This window comes from Drosophila serrata, unplaced genomic scaffold (assembly GCF_035046125.1).
Source record: "Drosophila serrata isolate PLE 108 unplaced genomic scaffold, ASM3504612v1 contig_8, whole genome shotgun sequence".
Taxonomy (NCBI): Eukaryota; Metazoa; Arthropoda; class Insecta; order Diptera; family Drosophilidae; genus Drosophila; species Drosophila serrata.
The window spans coordinates 44636-65791 of NW_028256906.1; the positions used below are offsets into that span (position 1 = coordinate 44636).

Sequence of the window (21156 nt, forward strand, 5' to 3'; positions counted from 1 at the left end):
TTTTAGATTCTGGCTTGGATTGGTGGCGACGTGGGTTTTCGCAAATGATTTCTATTCAAAAAGAGTTGCCACAGTGAATAATAGGTTAGATGATTGCAAATTATTTGATACAATCACTCACTCTCTTATATTATTGCTTATTCTTTAACTTTAATATACAAATATGATATGATAAATATATCTATTTTAATATTAAGTTCTAAACCTCTTAAATGAGGGTTTTCTTCTTCAACTATAATATATATATAAATATAAAATGATAAATATATATTTTAATATTATTTCCCATATATATTGATAGGTTGTATTTATTTAATGGAATATTTACTGTACATGTTTATCGCTTTTTTCTAAGCTTTCCCTATATCTTCCCTATTTCTCTCTCTTTTAGTTCTATTTCTGCCAGTTCTTCAGTTTTGTTTTCGGAATATTACTTACTACAATAGTGTGTTGTGGGTTTTCTCTGTATAAAAAATAGTTTCTAATGCGAGAGGTCCCATTGTCTGAGCCTTCATTTCCGCTGTTCTTGTTCTTGTTCTTTATCCGTCATCCTCCATCTCCATTTTCATCTCCATCTCCATCTCCTACTCCTACTACTTATTCGCTGTGTCGTGCTCAAGTCTTCATTGCGATATTTTGCTCAATTGCATTTGGACCACGGCCTGACAATGACATGTGTCCCCCATCCCGGGATACCAACTTTTCGACTTAGGAACTTGCCTTGATCCCCAGTCCTCAACACTTTTGAATTTCCGTGTTACACTGCAAAAAAGTAATATAAATTATAAAGAGTACTTGATATTTATTTATTTATTTTGAATATTAGTCGAGTTCAATCAAGTTGATATTATATAAATTGCTTTTATCAATATACAAATATTGTAATATTATTATTTATGACAGATTTTTAACTATTTAAAATGAACAGAAGAGATTTCAATATGTACCTAAAAATAAATTAATCTGCAATTTAATTTGCTTAATAATTTATTTGAGTATGGTTAAAATTCTTTTAAGTTAATATTGATTTTCTCATTAAGTTCTTATTTAACCATGAATAGTTTTATTATACAGCTTTAAAATTCATTTTAAATATTCAAATTACCTTTTAGTAATTTCAAAGTTTGAGCTATCAATCAGAGTTCTTAAGTTTTCCTCAATAAATCCGAAATTAGCTTAATGAATTTTTCTAAATGTAAAAAAATCAGGCACATTAAAAAGCCAAGTTGAAAGAACTCTTGAAAGGCATTGTTGTTGCAGATTTGCTGTTTTCTTTTTTTTTTTATTGGTTTGACCGATTTACATTGTGCTAAAGAAATGAGTTTTTATTTTGAGCTAGACGAAGCAGGGGGGTGGAGAGATGCCTTTTCATTTGTTTGGCCTACATATGTAGGTCCCAAAAGAAATGTAAAAAAGGTAGCAAAAAAATGTATATATGTTGCTTAGTTTCCCCCACATTTTGGGGCTCCCCTTGTTCTGCCATTTCGAGTCATTTTTTTGATAATTAAAATGGCAACATTTCAGCTGTTTTTGTTTTGTTTATTTGTTTGTTTCGACTCTACTCTGTTGGCACTATGCCCGGTGGCCCTGTCAAAAGCATTCGAAATGGAGTGGATAAGAAATTAAGTTTCATACTCAGGGGGCTTAATTAAGTCTAGAAAAAAATGAAGAAAATAGTAAAGACTAAACTTGCCAAGATATAAAAGAAAAGAAGTATCTATAGTATTAAAATTGGTAGCTAAAAAACTATAGATTCTTTTAATTCCCATATTTTCTTATTTCAAACTTAATAAGTAAATTTACCCTTATTTATTTAGAATTTAAATATGCTAAAGTTGTTTGCTTGAATGACATAAGATATCTTATATATATGTTGCTGGAGAAATGCTTTCCATTACTCAGTTTAGTCACGTTCCATGGTCAACTAAAGCCAATGTGTCGCATCATTGAGGGCCCAAAACAGTCGGGTTTTTTTCTTTTTTGGAATCCCATTGCATTGCATAATGCTCAAGTCCAAAGAAATGGTAATATACCACTAATCCCATTTGTGATCACTTTCTACGACAAAGTGGGTTACGCCGGAGTGTGTTTTTTATAGATCAAACTAGTTTTGAGGGCAGCAAAATACAGTATAAATTCTTTAAGTGAAACTCTGTTTAAGTGCCTTAAAGGGTTTTTCAAAAATGTTGTATATTTAATATTTCTTGACATATTTTATAAAGTATTGTTTTTTGGTCTACCTTTAAATTTAGCTAAACTTCAACTTTAATTAAGTAAAGTTTTTATTTTAAGGTTTTATTTTTATCCCAACAGGAAGAAAGAAATCTCTATTTGGTTAAATCTTTCCCTTATCAACATTATCAATTGAGTACTTTGGAAACTTGCTATTTCAATAAATTATAATGTTTTTTGATAGTAAGATATATAATCTTAGTATTTCGAACCCCTAAAATCTGACCCTTAGCTTTTCCTTTTAGGTTTGCGGTGGTAAGACTGTAGCAACGATTATTCAGATCGATATATCGGTAGACAGACTCACATTCATACATATATAAGTGTGTTTATAAGCTATGGTGATTTCTTTTCGATGCGGATTTGTGTATGAAACGCATTGAAAAGAAAGTTTTTTAAGCCAACAGCAACAACAATGAAAATAATAATAATAACAACAGACAGAAAGACAGACTGAGACATAAGCGTGATGCTTGGAAGCTTGTGTCTTGTCTCAATGTCACGCCCCCTGGCAGACGGGGAAAGGGGAAAAGGGGGGCTAAGCCAGGGACAGTCTTAAGCGAGCGTTTTGTTCAAATAATCAAGAGTCGGGCGCACACCGCAAGAAAGCGTAATAATAATAAAAAAATAATAACAATAATCATGCGCAAATGGTAGAAAACAAAGCACGGACAAGCTCACATATGCGAGAGCCCGTCGCGACGTACAAGAAGCAAGTGAAATTTATCCATTCCGAAACTCTGGCGAAATTTCTTAACACTTTCATAAGAAGTCATAAGCGAGTGCCGCTCAACGAAAATTGTTTAATTCAATTAAGCACATAAGTCGCTCGGCGAGGCGTGCAAGTTTAGCTTTATTTGGTTATTTTCTTTAAAATGTTTTCTCATTTTTCAGCTGTAAGAATACAGTGGGGCTTCAATTTTCTGCTCTTGCTGTTAAAAAGTTCCTTTTAGCTATCCGATTAAAATTATTTTATATATCCATCGTACTGTAATTTATTTAAAATAGTAGGATTAACATAGTTATGTTTAGTTTGCTTTATTTAATTATGATTTTAAGTTACGGAAACTTAACATTGCCGAAGCTCTACTGTACTGGCTGGCGATTAACAGAGATCACTGTTAATGGGCATCCTTTTAACGTGATCTCTCGCTCTCTCCAGCTCCACTCTCCAACAGTCCGCTCTCTCTCTCTCTCGCTGTGGGGCTGACATTGAACTGTGTCAGTGGCAGCAACATACTGTGGGGGAAAAAGCCAAACTAAACTTAAAATATTTACATTATTTGAATCGATATTAATCGCTCTTTTTATATGCTTATTTTGTCGACTAAACAAAGTTTAAAAATTTCACAACTCGGCCAAAAATTGATTAATTCTAGTTCGGAAAGCTTTTTCATGTTAGTTTTTAGTAGGTTAATAAATCTGCATACTCCATTTAAAATATTAAAAATTTAAAATTTTTGTCATTTTTTTTGAACGATGACATTTGAACGATGTAACCCCTTATAAAATTTTGAAAAAATTGGTAAATTTTTTTTTCTGCCAAATAATGGCTAGAAAGATTCGCCTGTTGATGCTGATCAAGAATATATATGATTTATAAGGTCGGAAATGACTCCTTCATAGTTTTACAAGCTTCTGACTAAACTGATTTTATTGTTTTTTTTGTAATTAACTAATGCCACAAAACAGTGGTAATTTGCCCCATAGTCCAATGGCAGCAGCAAAGGGGCGGACTGCGCAGCCTCTTTCTCCCCCTTCCTTTTTTCTTCTCTCTTTTCCGACGTGCTCTTGCGCAGCCGCAGCCACTGCCACAGCCACAGCCACTCAGTTCTGCTCTGCCGGCGCGGGCAGAGCGTGGCGCTGCACTGTTGTTGGTCGTTCGCCGCGCTGCGAGTTTTGTTCATTGTTTGTTGTCAGTCGTCCGCGTTCGCGTTCATCTCATCCCATCTCGCTTGGCGTTGCTCTGTGATGGAATTTATTAATGCTAGTTCATAGTTATTATTTATTTGTTTTTGTGAGTGTGTGTATGTGCGTTGCTCGTGTGCAAAAAATGACCCAAAATGCAGGAAACACAATGGAATAAGGACAAGCCGGAAGATGGCTGCAACAACAATAGCTACAGCAGCAGCAGCAGCAGCAGAAGCAAGAGCAGGAGCGAAGGGAGCACCGGTTGTCATCAGCGCCTCTTCCTATGCATTGCCAAGGTGCGTGTGTCAGTGAGTGGGCACATATAGCCATCCCTTTTCAACTGCACTTGGATTTTAACTTTCTAAGCTTTGCTTCAGGAGTATATGCTCTCTCCCTTTTGCGTCCGTCAATCTCCATCATTTTTTGTGGAGCTGCGTCTATAAATAGACTCACTTTATTAGTTGTTGCCTGTTTCTGCTCCTTTTCCTTGAAACAACAAACTCAACTTGTTGCTCCGTCTCTCCCTCTCTCTCTGTGTATCTTCCTTTCAAGTTTTTCAAGATGTGTTCTTCTGTTGTTGTTTTTGTTGTTCTCTCTCTTTGTTATTTTCTCCACATCTCTCCTTCTTGCTCTCACCTAGTTCATTAGCATCGAACAAAGAGCTCTCCGATGATAAATTCCCACCTGGAAAATGGAAAGAAAGAAAGAATTACTGAAAAGAATAAAAACTTATTTTTTATCTCATCTCAGATGCTGTGTTTGTGCTTCAGCTTAGTCGGTATCTTATCAGATTGACCATTAAACAAGAAACGGAGCTAAATTCGGCACGCCGAAGTTCGTATACCCGTACAGATAGAACTTCGATCAATAGCAATTAATACAGTATAAATTATATATATTTATGTTAAAATGCCTGCTTTCATTTCACTCACCTATACATTTTATATTAAGAGTTTAACATGCATTTTCTTCTATTTTTAACAATATATAATGGTCCGATTTTCATAAAATTTTACACAAACTTCTAGATTAATATATAACGGCTATATATTTGACGAAAATGTACTGAAAAGTTATATTTTTCTTAAAGCACATTTTCGTCAAATATATAGCCATTATAAATATATAGTTCACCGATTCGCCATGCTCCGACTTATACACTATTAAAATTATAAAGAAGAATAACTCCATAGTTTCATTCAAATAGGTTGCTCTTAAATCTCGCACATCTGTGCATATGATTCCCAACTTGTTCTAACATCCCCGGAACGAAGTGCCTTCTACCAGCCAAGTCTCAGATACGTGTTGTGATACAAAAGTTGCAAGTCATTGTTTATTAGTGTTCAAACTTAGTAACTGATCATACATACTTACTGGTGATAGATATTCACTGTTCAGAGTTACTTGCTGGTCATAGATACTTACTGTTCAGAGGTACGTAGAGGCCATAGATACTTATCGTTCAGAGTTACTTACTGGTCATAGATACTTACTGTTCAGAGTTACTTTCTGCTCATAGTTACTTAATATCCAGAGTTACTTACTGGTCATAGATACTTACCGTTCAGAGTTAATTACTGCTCATAGTTACTTAATGTCCAGAGTTACTTACTGTTCATAGCAATTGACTGAAATTTTCCGATCGTGCCTATGGCAGCTTTATATATTTTTATATAGTCCACGGATTCAACATGGTCCGACTTATATACTAGTAAAATTATATATAAGAACAACTCCATAGTTTTATTCAAATAGCTTGCTCCTGAATTTGTTCCAAAACAAATCTCGCACATCTGTACTTATGATTCCCAACTTGTTTTAACATCCCCGGAACGAAGTGCCTTCTACCAGCCAAGTCTCGGATACGTGTTGTGATACAAAAGTTGCAAGTCATTGTTTATTAGTGTTCAAATTAGTAAGTGATCATACATACTGGTGATAGATATTTACTGTTCAGAGTTACTTGCTGGTCATAGATACTTACTGTTCAGAGGTACTTACTGGCCATACATACTTATCGTTCAGAGTTACTTTCTGCTCATAGTTACTTAATATCCAGAGTTACTTACTGGTCATAGATACTTACCGTTCAGAGTTAATTACTGCTCATAGTTACTTAATGTCCAGAGTTACTTACTGTTCATAGCAATTGACTTAAATTTTCCGATCGTGCCTATGGCAGCTTTATATATTTTTATATAGTCCACGGATTCAACATGGTCCGACTTATATACTAGTAAAATTATATATAAGAACAACTCCATAGTTTTATTCAAATAGCTTGCTCCTGAATTTGTTCCAAAACAAATCTCGCACATCTGTACTTATGATTCCCAACTTGTTTTAACATCCCCGGAACGAAGTGCCTTCTACCAGCCAAGTCTCGGATACGTGTTGTGATACAAAAGTTGCAAGTCATTGTTTATTAGTGTTCAAAGTTAGTAACTGATCATACATACTGGTGATAGATATTTACTGTTCAGAGGTACTTGCTGGTCATAGATACTTATCGTTCAGAGTTACTTACTGGCCATAGATACTTACTGTTCAGAGTTACTTTCTGCTCATAGTTACTTAATATCCAGAGTTACTTACTGGTCATAGATACTTACCGTTCAGAGTTAATTACTGCTCATAGTTACTTAATGTCCAGAGTTACTTACTGTTCATAGCAATTGACTTAAATTTTCCGATCGTGCCTATGGCAGCTTTATATATTTTTATATAGTCCACGGATTCAACATGGTCCGACTTATATACTAGTAAAATTATATATAAGAACAACTCCATAGTTTTATTCAAATAGCTTGCTCCTGAATTTGTTCCAAAACAAATCTCGCACATCTGTACTTATGATTCCCAACTTGTTCTAACATCCCCGGAACGAAGTGCCTTCTACCTGCCAAGTCTCGGATACGTGTTGTGATACAAAAGTTGCAAGTCATTGTTTATTAGTGTTCAAAGTTAGTAACTGATCATACATACTGGTGATAGATATTTACTGTTCAGAGGTACTTGCTGGTCATAGATACTTATCGTTCAGAGTTACTTACTGGCCATAGATACTTACTGTTCAGAGTTACTTTCTGCTCATAGTTACTTAATATCCAGAGTTACTTACTGGTCATAGATACTTACCGTTCAGAGTTAATTACTGCTCATAGTTACTTAATGTCCAGAGTTACTTACTGTTCATAGCAATTGACTTAAATTTTCCGATCGTGCCTATGGCAGCTTTATATATTTTTATATAGTCCACGGATTCAACATGGTCCGACTTATATACTAGTAAAATTATATATAAGAACAACTCCATAGTTTTATTCAAATAGCTTGCTCCTGAATTTGTTCCAAAACAAATCTCGCACATTTGTACTTATGATTCCCAACTTGTTCTAACATCCCCGGAACGAAGTGCCTTCTACCTGCCAAGTCTCGGATACGTGTTGTGATACAAAAGTTGCAAGTCATTGTTTATTAGTGTTCAAAGTTAGTAACTGATCATACATACTGGTGATAGATATTTACTGTTCAGAGGTACTTGCTGGTCATAGATACTTATCGTTCAGAGTTACTTACTGGCCATAGATACTTACTGTTCAGAGTTACTTTCTGCTCATAGTTACTTAATATCCAGAGTTACTTACTGGTCATAGATACTTACCGTTCAGAGTTAATTACTGCTCATAGTTACTTAATGTCCAGAGTTACTTACTGTTCATAGCAATTGACTTAAATTTTCCGATCGTGCCTATGGCAGCTTTATATATTTTTATATAGTCCACGGATTCAACATGGTCCGACTTATATACTAGTAAAATTATATATAACAACTCCATAGTTTTATTCAAATAGCTTGCTCCTGAATTTGTTCCAAAACAAATCTCGCACATCTGTACTTATGATTCCCAACTTGTTTTAACATCCCCGGAACGAAGTGCCTTCTACCAGCCAAGTCTCGGATACGTGTTGTGATACAAAAGTTGCAAGTCATTGTTTATTAGTGTTCAAATTAGTAAGTGATCATACATACTGGTGATAGATATTTACTGTTCAGAGTTACTTGCTGGTCATAGATACTTACTGTTCAGAGGTACTTACTGGCCATACATACTTATCGTTCAGAGTTACTTGCTGCTCATAATTATTTACTGTTCAGAGTAACTTACTGATAATATATTGGAAATAAAACAACATCTTTCCATGAAGTCATACCTCTTGTTTTTTAATTCGGTGAAGCCACAAAACAAATCTAACAAATTTACTTAGTCATAGTAGAATTTAAACAACCTTAACTACCCGATAGCCAAATTCAGTGCTTAACACTTAAAAAGTACTTCAAATCACACACTAAATTCTCAGTTAATCAATTTGATTTTAAGTGAACACTTGTGAAGGTGTTAATTTTGTGTATTTTTGTACTTGTGACTCAGAAGTTGAGAGTCCCAGGGTATGCTTTAATTACCTATGACTTCTTCCTATATAATATATATTCGAATTTAATGGAAAATTTTGCCCCGGTGTATATAATCATGTTTCACAGCTGGTTTCTTTTGTGTGTTTTGGGTCGTATCTCTTCTGCTGGCCAAGTTCCGTTTGGAGCTCGAAACGGATTCGGATTCGGGTTCAGACCATATATAACACATCTCATCGCACAAGAAACCCAAGCACCGACATCAATTCGCATGCAAATGAAATTTCGCTGCCGCTTCAGAGTCTTTGTTGGCTTTGCATTTCTCTTGAAAGCATTTCTTCATATGCAAATGGGCGTGGCATAGGGGGCTATATGTTTAAACAAAGACGGTAAACCGTTACAAAAGGCCCCAAGCTTATTCTTTGAGCGATAGACATAGTACAAATCATATAATAAATCTTAAAACTTATGTATAGTTAATTAACAAAAATGATTCCCCTAGGACTGGGGTTTGAGTTCAAATCGTAATCAATATATTTTTTGCTAAGCTGTTTAGTTTTTTTATATTTATTCGAGTTCAAGTTATACAACGAAGAGTACTTTAGTTCAAACTTAATTTTTCCATTTGTTTTTCTGCACAGCGTCCACTTTTTACCTCCTAAAAACCAATTTGCGTCTGCGCATTTAGCGGAAGCTTCATAAATTCACCGCACAGAGAGCGAGTATTTCGAATAAAAAGTGTGAAAGTGTAAGAGGAAGTTAGACAGTCGACCCTCCCAGAAAACCCCTTCACTGTGTATTTCCTGCTGGTGAAACTGTGGAATATTCTCAGACAACAATCTGTCAGCAATATCCTGCATCCTGTGAAAGGAAATTGTTGGAATAACGTGAATAATAGTAGGGTTTGGAGAGGAGTTGGAAGGGAGGAAGGGGATACAAGTCATAAAGTTTGGGATAAAAGGTTATAAAAGTTAGGATAAAATGTTGTAAAGGGGAAAAACTTGTACAGTTCTGCAAACACTATATAATTATGTTCCCAAAGTATTTATTATTATTTTTATTATATCATTGCACTTTTAGTGGCAGCCTTAAGTATATTAATCATTTAAAAGTTTATGAGAAGTCTCCCTGCTTTCTCTGTCTTTTCCCAAGCGAATCTGTTTGCTTCGAAGATTTCCAATCGCTATTCGTTTGTTGTTGTTTTTTTTCTTTTAGAACCATCTTTCATGCTCAGCGTCCGTTAAGATCTTCTCTCTCTCCAAAGATCCAGAGACTCTGATTTACTAGTAACTTATACTAAAAACCCCCTCGAGCTTAGTTTTACAGTTTCAAACCGTAGAACCGAACCGATCTAAGCCGATCCGAACGGAACGAAATGGAACCGCTTTTGCCATCATGTCTGTCGCTGTTACTTTGCATGCAAACAGTTAGGCATAAGACCGGCAGCAGCATTGGCCTTACTTGTTGCTCTATTTACTGGCTGTCAGAGCCAAGAGATTTACGTTAATAACCACAAGCACAACCATAAGGCATAACCATAACCAGAACCCGAACTGAAACCGGAAGTGAGTGTGCTTCACCTTCCGCTTTCTGCCTCATTTCCTCTCTCTCTCTCTCTCTTTCTCTATAGCTTTGCTAATTGGAAAATCATCTTGTGTTGCTGTAATAAATATGAAAAGATCTACAACACGTATGAGTAATTTTAGGATTTTACCAACATGTTCAATATTTTATTTTCTTATGACATTCAAGGCTCATTCAAAACAATGTATGTATCTTCTGTAAACATTATCTTATTTGATTGATTGAGGTACAATTTTCGTGTTAAAGATTCATCTGTGTGAATACATACTCACTTTGTATATTCATCACAATCGTCATGATCAATTCCACTGAAGTTAGTCAGAGCATACAGAGACTCTCTCCTTCAGCGAATACCAGTCCCGCTCCTATCTCCTACCCCGGCAGAAGTGAAAGTAGCGACCGTGGTGCCATTAGCGAGTATATCTAAAATTAGACAAGACTCGGTGACCTGTTGGCCTAGGCCAAGCTAACAACAACAGCAACATAAACATATATACATACATAAATAGACCCAGTTCCACTCAACAAGTGTGACTGCTTGCTCCCAACATACTCACACGTGTATTCATAGATATTCATATATAGATTCTGTCTTACCTGGGCCATCGGTCCTGTGGCGCAATGAATAACGCGTCTGACTACGGATCAGAAGATTCCAGGTTCGACTCCTGGCAGGATCGAATTTTTTGTTGTCTGTTTTTTTTTTTATGTTTCATATTTGTACAAAAATGTAAACATGTTTTAAGGTTCATTTATAAACCCTTCGATCTCAAAAGTCTTTAAGTAATAGAACTATTTAATTTGTAGATTAAGAGCAAATTAATTTTATGTTATATATAATATATATTCAATATATATTTATTTAACAATAAAGTTAGTCGCCCTCGACTCAGATAATTAGTTGGGGTTCGAACCATGAACTCAAGCTGAAGAAACTATCTTAAAGATAAACGCACTATAGTTTTCTTACTTCTTGTATTTATAATTTATTTTTAACCCTTGCGGGGTATTATCATTTTAGTTAGAAGCTTGCAAAGCAGTAAAGGAGTCATTTCCGTCCCTATAAACCATATATATTCTTGATCAGAATCAACAGGCGAATCGATCTAGCTGTGTCTTGCAAACATTTATATTTTTCAAAATTTCAAAATTTTTATAAGGGGTTACATCGTAAAATTTTCAAAAATTGACAAAAATTTGCTTTTTTTTAATTTAAAATTGAAGTATGCAGATTTATTAACCTAATAAAAACTAGCACAGAACAGCTTTCCGAATTAAAATTAATGCATTTTTGGCTTAGTTATGATTGATTTACTGCAAGGGTAATTCAATATTCTTCTTTCCGGTGTTAGCTTTCCTTCTGGCTTAGAGTTATTTTTAAATCCGGCTTGGTGTCAGAATATAAATAAGCTTATAGTTTTTATTAGTTTATTTTTCTCAAGTATTTGTATTTATTTTTTTAATTTTTAATTTTTTTTTTGTAATTTCTTATCTGTTCTTTTTTGTTTTTTTTTTACTTTCTTATCTCTGATTTTGTTGGTATTTCTTTTTTATTTATTATGTCACAAGGCATTGAACGGTTTTTTTTTTTTTGAGCCATTAAGCCGCTGTCCCAGACTCCGGGATGATAATGTATTCGTAGAAAGAGTCAGGTAAGACGAACGTGTTCATAAATAAAATGACGCATCGCATCGGTCACCTCTTATTTGGACTTGGCATCATCCGAATCAGCTACGGAGGAGTCCCTGGCATTCGTACAGTGGTTCAAAGTTCCATACTACAAAAAAACAAGAAAGGAAGCTAAGCTTGCTTAGCATTCCAAACTTCAGACTAAACTTATAATACCTAGCAAAGGTATAATGCAATTAGTAAATAATTGTTTTCTATATATATTTATTTAATTTCTTTCTTAACCTTTTGGCACTGCCTTAATGTTCAACGTGAAATTGCATTTTTGCTGAAACGTGAAACAAATTCATGCTAATTGATAGAGTTCACTTCTTCGAATTTGGCGAGATAATGGCCTCGACTTCCCACGAATGCGATTTAATCGATAAGTTATAGAGAAGGTTTGTGTTTCTTTCCCCCTTTCCAAATCCTTATCAATCACAATCGTTATCTTCGGTCTGTCCCACTGTGCGGAAGGGCGACATATGGTGGCGGAGGCAACTCCCGCATGACTCAAATTGTTGGTATGCCGCCGGTGACGCCGCCTGCGTCTCTGCTTCCAAGAAAACGCTGCTCAAAACGTTCGCTACTGCTGCAGTTCGTTAACCGCAGCACAGCGGCAGCACCGAATACACTTAACGAAAAAGTATCAATTCAAATTGTATGTAAATAACCATTCCATATTTAGACTTCAAAAGATTTTATTAAAGGAATTTCCATAACCTGCAAAGGTACTTTAATTGTAGTCAAATTGTAGTGAAGGACTCATTTCCGACTCTATAAATCATATATATTCTTGATCAGCATTAACAGCCGAATCGATCCGACAAAAATTTAATTTTTTCAAAATTCCCAAATTTTTATAAGGGTTTTATATTATCCCTTTTTTTTTTTAATTGGGTGAAAACTGGAAAAGTTATAATTTTATTCTTAAAATTTTCCAATGTCAGCTTTATATATATGTATATATATATATATAGTCCACCGATTCGCCATGCTCCGACTTATTTACTAGTATAAATATATAGAAGAATAACTCCATAGTTTTATTCAAATAGCTTGCTCTTAAATTTGTTCCAAAACAAATCTCGCACGTCTGTGCATATGATTCCCAACTTGTTCTAACATCCCCGGAACGAAGTGCCTTCTACCAGCGATGTCTCGGATACGTGTTGTGTTACAAAAGTTGCAAGTCATTGTTTTTAGTGTTCAAATTAGTAAGTGATCATACATACATACTGGTCAGAGATACTTACTGATCATAGTTACTTACTTGTCATGGTTAATTAATGTTCAGAGTTACTTGCTGGTCATAGATACTTACTGTTCAGAGTTACTTAGTGGTCATAGATACTTATCGCTCATAGTTACTTATGGTTCATAGTAACTGACTTAAGTTTTCCGATCGTTCCTATGTCAGCTATATATATATATGTTTATATAATCCACCGATTCGCCATGCTCCGACTTATACACTAGTAAAATGATATATAAGAATAACTCCATAGTTTCATTCAAATAGCTTGCTCGTAAATTTGTTCCAAAACAAATCTCGCACATCTGTGCATATAATTCCCAACTTGTTCTAACATCCCCGGAACGAAGTGCCTTCTACCAGCCAAGTTTCGGATACGTGTTGTGTTACAAAAGTTGCAAGTCATTGTTTATTAGTGCTCAAATTAGTAAGTGATCATACATACATACTGGTCAGAGATACTTACTGATCATAGTTACTTACTTGTCATGGTTAATTAATGTTCAGAGTTACTTGCTGGTCATAGGTACTTACTGTTCAGAGTTACTTAGTGGTCATAGATACTTATCGCTCAGAGTTACTTACTGCTCATAGTTACGTATGGTTCATAGTAACTGACTTAAGATTTCCGATCGTTCCTATGTCAGCTATATATATATATGTTTATATAGTCCACCGATTCGACATGTTCCGACTTATATACTAGTAAAATTATATAGAAGAATAACTCCATAGTTTTATTCAAATACCTTGCTCGTAAATTTGTTCCAAAACAAATCTCGCACATCTGTGCATATGATTCCCAACTTGTTCTAACATCCCCGGAACGAAGTGCCTTCTGCCAGCCAAGTCTCGGATACGTGTTGTGTTACAAAAGTTGCAAGTCATTGTTTTTAGTGTTCAAATTAGTAAGTGATCATACATACTTACTGGTGATAGATACTTACTGATCATAGTTACTTACTTGTCATAGTTAATTAATGTTCAGAGTTACTTGCTGTTCTAGATACTTACCGCTCAGAGTTACTTACTGCTCATAGTTACATATTGTTCATTGTAACTGACTTAAGTTTTCCGATCGTTCCTATGTCAGCTATATTTATATATATATATATATATATATATATATATATATATAGTCCACCGATTCGCAATGCTCCGACTTATACACTAGTAAAATTATATAGAAGAATAACTCCAAAGTTTCGTTCAAATAGTTTGGCCTTAAATTTGTTCCAAAACAAATCTCGCACATCTGTGCATATGATTCCCATGAAAAAATTCTATACAACCAAGGAACAGTACAACTAGCTCCTTCATCTCCTTCATAAAATATTCTTTTATTGTTTAATGATTCACGTTTTTTCCCCAGTGTGTTTCTGATATCAGTCCACGCCGACGTTGGCGTCAACAGCGCTGCTGCCTTTTCCGATCCGACGGTCGATCGAAGCGGAGCGCTGTCGCGATTGCAATTTTCAGTAGACAAGAAAACCTCAGAGGCAACGGGTCGCGATAAAGGGAAGGGTTGGGCCCTGTCATCCACAAACAGGATATATTAGTGCTAACACGTACACATATGTTTGGTCCAAATATATATAGTTAAAGTGATTAAGAAGTGACTTAAAGTAAACTAAAAGCAGAGACCATGGTTCATCTGTATCAGCGTCGTCGAAGAAGCGAACAGGTAGGTTTATCGGTTCCGTGTGTGTGTGTGTGTTTGGATTGTTTAATTAGTTGACGGCACACAGCAAATTGCTTGAGCTGAGTTGTAAAAGCTCTGAAAATGGTGAATGGAATTTGTACCTGGTGTTGGAACGGATATACCGAAAAGAGCCGCTTAGGAAGTCATACAGAAATAATGAAGAGAACCATATAATAAAATAATGACGAGTCGCGTTAATTGAGCGTAATAATACTTGAATTTCGTTGATCCAACACTTTAAAGGCCTCTCCACATGGCACATTAACCTTGGAGTGGGGAATGGGTCAGCGTCAGCGTCGATTAACGTGACCCATTAACCCGCTCAAGAATAAATGAAACTTGCACTTTTTTTTGACAGAAAAGACGGTACATTATACCCTAGAAATTTATATGACAAATGTGCTGGAGATAATGCATATATTTAATAATAAATGTGATCATGGGCGTGAGCTTATATTCACTGGGAACTAGAAATGATCAGACATCATGATTAATTGCGAAGCATCACGAAGTTTATTCGTGAGAATGAACGCAATGTTTGCATCATCTCATAAACCATTCAAATTTATAATCAGCCTGGACTGAACTAGTTCCTTTGGACTATAAACTTGGTGGCTTTATTGATCAGCTGCAACTTGGCTGATACCAATGACCATGCATCAAATGGTAAATGGGAAATGGTTAAGCGGAAACCAGTTAACCACTTCATGTGGGTCAGAATCATACAACGCAAGTAGAATTCCATAATGTTACTAATTTGTAGATAAATTCACTTGGTTATGATCAAATTGCTTACTAGTTTCTCAGCATATAGTAAAGAAACTTGACTTCTGAGTGAAAACTTGTGGAATAATTCAGAATTCAATGGATGAAATGATATTAAGTATAATCCATATACAAAGGAGGTTTTACCTTATAGCTGAAGAATATCTCTCAATTCTTTTAGTTCTTTCGAACAAGCCTAACATTCATTTTATTTTACAGGCTGTGAAGCAATTCATTGATCTCTGCAACGACCTAGGTGCAAACTGCAGCCCGTCAGCAACCACAGCAACAGCGACAACTACAAATACATCACCAGCAGCTTCAGCCTGCTCCTCCACCACCAGCAGCACGCACAACCTGATAACAGGTGGCACGCAACAGCAACAGGCGCAGCAACAGCAGCACCTACAGGTGCAATCTTCATCTTCAGCGACAGCAGGAGGAGGAGCTTTGCTCGAACGCCGCCACATCTCGCATACGACAGCTGTCAAATTTCTTAACGCCCGCAAGTTTGATGTCGAGCGAGCGGTATCCTTGTATATGCAACATGAGCAGATCCGACAAAAGGAGTCACTCGACACCATTAATCCCGATGTGGAGCCACTGCTCTCCGAGCTGAAGACCAGCAAGTTCACGATCCTGGTTAGTCTATCATGATTTTCTTGTGCTATTCTCTTTAGTAATATATATTTGTAATTTGCTTTCCAGCCTGCTCGGACGTCCAGCGGTGCTGCCATTGCCCTGTTTACCGCCAGTCGCCACAGTCCGCTAAGCGTTTCGCACAAGACCACGTTGCAGGGCATTGTCTACCAGCTGGATAGTGCACTTCAGGACACGGAGACGCAACGCGCTGGTCTTGTCTTCATCTACGACATGAGTGGGTCCAAGTATTCCAACTTTGACTATGACCTCTCCCAGAAGATTCTAACGCTGCTCAAGGTGAGTTTTTGGATTCACCATTGTTAGGTATACTTTTAGGCATGGCAAGGGGAACAAGATTAAGTTAACATGTCGGAATTAAGTTAGTAAGATCTGTTTAAAGGGCTTTAGCCAATTTAAAATCAAAATTACGAAATGCACAACCAAAACCTTGATAGTTAATGCCTGTAATTATCGATTAATTATGAGAACTTGTGACACAAAGTTTCTTCACTGATGAAACTCATGTTTTTTTGGGAAGCCACCCCCCCTTTGTGTCATTTCCGGCTCTTGGCAACGTCAACTCAAGTCAAAAGTCAAAAAAACAACAGAACGCACACAATCCCAGCTTGCCCCATAAACGCACGAAGCGTGGCCTGTTCTCTGAAATTAAAATATTATAAATACCACTTAGTAATGCCTTACAACAAATATTTTCATTCCATGTGTGGGTTTTCTTTCTATCGTTCATATATGTTTCTTCATATCCGAATATCTATGCCAAGTGGCCTGTGGAATTGCTGAAAATGTCTTCAAGCTGAAAATTTCTGTTTCGTTTCGTTGACTTTTAATGTCATCCATCAAATTTTTAATATATTTGGTCTGTCAGTGGCAGTGAAAGAGATCTTGGGAGTTAATTCTTGATTGTATTTGAGGTATTTGTAATATTAAAAGAATATTTTGTATAAAATGTATACCAAATTGAATGGTTTTGTAATGTATTTATTGTAGATGTTTGTTTTGAGTGCAAAAATGCACTACTAACAGCCGAGTCGATCTAGTTATGTCTTCGTAGCTCATATAGACTCATGTATTTTCCAAAAACCCTGCCTAGAATAATTTATTTATATTATTTTTATTATATTTTTTGTAGATTTTTAAAATTAGGACAATATATGGGTTTCTTCTACTCTCTTCACTCATCGTAATAAATAGTGTTGTAATATGAATTCCTATAGTATTTGCTTGGATATTTTTCCAAAGAGAAATTTGCCGGCCGGCATTCAAAAGTCAAATTCAAAGCCCTCGACATAGTTTGCTCAATCTCAAAAAATAAGTACAACAAAATCTTCAAGTTATGAGTAACCATTATATTTGTGTGTTTATCTGGCTAACCTTATTTGTCTACATAATCTGCCGACTTTGATATACAGACGAGGACACAAATGTAAATATATATTACAATCAATAACAATTCGAAGAATAGCAATAAATTCTTCATTCACTAACAGAAAAAAATAATTTCAATTTACAATATTTTGTATAAAAATACAAACACTTTAAAACTAATTCTACTTTTCTGAACTCGACTGTGTTTACACCAATGTACATATATCTATATGTATAGGTATGCATACATTCATATTTATTCCATTCTACGAAAATCAAAACGCACAAAATAAAGTTAACAATGAAAACGATTTGGCGTGGGCGCGAGCTTGTCTCTTCCCTCGCCAGTGGTCAGAGTGAGATAGAGAAAGATAGAAAAAGGAGAGAGGGTAATACAGAGAGAAAGAAGAGGATAAGAGGAAGAGGGAGAAGAAGAGAAACCAAGAGGAAGTCCCAGAGAATGAGAGAAGGCGGAATAAGCGTTCTCTCTTTTGGCGCGTGTCTCTGTCTATTCGTATTGCTTTAATACACTTTTTCTTAAAGGTGTTATAGACTTGGTCTTGGGGTTTGTTACAACATGTTACTGTTATGACTGTGACTGTTAATAAAAAAGCATTATTATGTTGTTATTTATTTCTCCTATATTAATCAATTTATTAAACTTGCCATTAAATACTATGTTATACTATTTAATCGTCGTTTTAAGGACCATTTACTACTCTTCCTGTCAAAGGAAAATTTGATCTGCTATCATATATGTAAATGTAAATAATAATTACAGGGACCAAGACTTTCTGCCATATAAATATATATATTTTTACCTTTTAAAAAGAACAGCTGATATCCAAAAACCTAATCAGAGCTCCTTACAGTACAATTCTTTGCTTTACATTAATTACTGGTCAATAACAGCATAGTTAACAATTCTCTGTTATTCTTTTATCCCGAAATTTAACAGTGGGAGTAGGAACCCTTTCCTACTCTTAGTAAACTTAATTTCTCTTTATTTTATCGAATCATAGAGATAAATATTTGGCGTTGGCGATTGATGAGCAATAGATAGATGAGCATTGAGTGATTCAATATAAATAATGAGGGGAAGAATGGCAACATTGGCCCGTACCCGGTTGCGTATGCGCAATATTTCGGGGCCATCACGCATACGCAGTGTTGTCGCAATAACAAAAAAAAAAAATAAATTTGAAGCTGAAGCAACTGAAGAGATCGTCACACACACAACACTCAAGTCTCGAGTGTGTGTGTGTGTGTGAGTGTGTGTGGAATGTGCCCACGCTTTTTCACTCTCACTTTTAGAGACAGTGGGAGAGGGAGAGCTGAGAGCTTTGCTCTCTCTCTCTCTCTCTAGGTTGCTCATTGTCGCACAGTTTTGTGGCTATCTTTCGACTTTGCTTGATTAACTAATTCAGTTGACGTGTTCTAGTCGAACGTAATAGATTGTATACCGTAACGTGAAGTATGAATATAAAAGAATATACATATGTACATTTGAAGAAGAATATATAAAATCTAGCCTCCATATGCGTACATATGGAATATGGCAATCGCGCGTTTCAAAAGTTTTCCTCTTCGGTTTTCATTTCTTTTCTTTTTTTTGTTTTTCTTTGATTCGATTTCGACTTCTGCTGCACTTGGCCCAGAAAACACTTGACCCAAACTGAGTGATTGACAGCGGATAATTTGCTAGTATTTATAGATCGCTGTAAAATTAGATAGGACTTCTGCTGCTGGGGGAAAAGCGTATTTCGGGGAAAATCGAATGCGGCGCAGTTCATTCATTGCTGCTCAGTTGGCTTAAATACGTTTAATACTTTCGATGACGCCGTGTAGATATGTTAACGATTTTTTTTGTTATTGTTGCTGGGTTTGCCTGCCGATCGTTTGCTCGCTGCCGCCGATACTGTTTTGTGTTATTTTTACAACGTGCTTTTCGTTTCCGCAGCCGACATTCGACATTGACGCAAATGAGTGTGTTTAGCTTTGGCTTTGGCTTTGGCCCAGACCCCCAGAGAGAGTCACCATATGTGCAAGATAGTTGAAGTTTTTTTTTTCTTTGGTCTCAAAAATGTCTTGAAACTAATTGCTTAGAAGATTTGAGAAATGCTAAATGGGAGAGGGATTTATGCTCTTCCGCATATTCTGGAACATGTTGGTATTGGTAACATAAACATTGGGTTAATACAATTGTACAAAGTCAAAGTCAGATTGTTATAAGAAGTTTTTCTATCAAAGTTTCGAGTGAAATTTTAATTTTGCACTTATGCCTTTGACAATTTTAAGCAAAAGCAGTCATTAAAGATATTAGTCTGTAATATAATTTGAATAGATAGATGCATCTTCTTATTTATTGTTTTGTAAATACTTCAATAAACATTTTTGTAATTGAGGTCTTATTAGATATTCTACCCTTCCACTTGCTGCTTCGTAAATTGAGTTGACAGCCCTTTTTTGGCAACTTGAACCACCCTTCAATCGATAGCTGTCTTCAAAAGATATTAATCTTTTTTTCATCAATAAAGGCATCAAATTATTTACTTTTTCATAAATATTTGAAGTAATATGTTGAATTGAAGTCGCCTCAGGCATGCCACTTTCTGCTTTCTAAATTGAGTTGGCAGTCCTGTTTTTTTTGGCAACTTGAACCACCCCCTCAATCGATAGCTGCATTGAATGCAACCTTGCAGTCGCCAACCACCCTTAGCAACACTCTCTCTCGAGCGCTCTCTCTCTCTCATTCTCCCCTGTGACCCGGTGGCCATCTCAACCCCCTAGATCTCTCTCTCGCTCTGTCGTTTGGTCACCCAAAGCAACCCCCTTAAATCCACCTGGCCAGCCGGAGACACCGGGAGAGAGCGGCTCGCTTCCTCGCTCGATGGTGGTGGCAAAACAGAGAGCGCGTGCGCTGAGAACGCCAGCCACTAAATAGGAACAAAAAAACTGAAAACTGAATCGAAAAAAATAAAATAAAGCAGCGGCAGCAGTCAGACGCAGTTCAGCTTTCCACGACGACGCGCAACAAACAAAAAATACATAGGGGAAAAGCGAACGAAAAGCCAAATGAGACGCAGAGACAACACTTGGTCGATGGAAAAGTACAAAAATCTAAAGGCAGAAATCACAAAATAACGTTCACACAATATAAATACATATGTATGTATTGTCGCAATATAAACATTTTTTCCAAGTGCAAAAAAGAAAAAAGTTGAAAACTCTCGGATACGTGAGTGTGTGTGTATCTAAAATCTGCTTCAGTTTGTTGAATGCCAAAACGCATGTGGCAGCAGCAACAAATTTCGTCTAAAGATAAAGATATAAGGATAAAGATACACTCCGAAGTAGTATCTACAAGTGCAGCAGAGTTTAAATCGGGATTAAAACGGAACTAAAAACGGAAACGGAAACCGAAAGCCGAAAACGAAACCGAAATCGAAACCTCATAATCGAAACATAAAAAGCGATCTCAAAAAAAAAACGTGTGTCTTTTGTTGTTTTTTTTTCTGTTTGTTTTGATCCCCCAACCCTTGTGTCTGTTTACCCTTTAAACAAAAATAAAAAAATAAATAATAATAAAATATATAT

The 21156-nt window shown here is 35.9% G+C and overlaps 1 protein-coding gene and 1 non-coding gene across 12 annotated transcripts in view; both read left to right on the top strand.

The window, feature by feature from the left end:
* Positions 1–21156, top strand: part of Ptpmeg2 (Protein tyrosine phosphatase Meg2) — a 38023-nt gene that overhangs the window by 7336 nt on the left and 9531 nt on the right. For 4 of the 11 annotated variants that reach the window (XM_020952935.2, XM_086826008.1, XM_086826004.1 and 1 more), the window contains exons 2-3: positions 15751–16173; positions 16240–16470. In XM_020952935.2, coding sequence (XP_020808594.2) covers positions 15751–16173; positions 16240–16470 — 654 coding nt within the window. Of the gene's footprint in view, positions 1–3260; positions 4440–14487; positions 14749–15750; positions 16174–16239; positions 16471–18942; positions 19034–20546; positions 20806–21156 lie in introns of those variants that run through there. The other 7 variants (XM_086826022.1, XM_086826028.1, XM_020952933.2 and 4 more) reach the window with 6 other exon arrangements.
* Positions 10749–10821, top strand: TRNAR-ACG (transfer RNA arginine (anticodon ACG)). Its single transcript has one exon. It is a non-coding gene; the product is annotated as a tRNA-Arg (tRNA).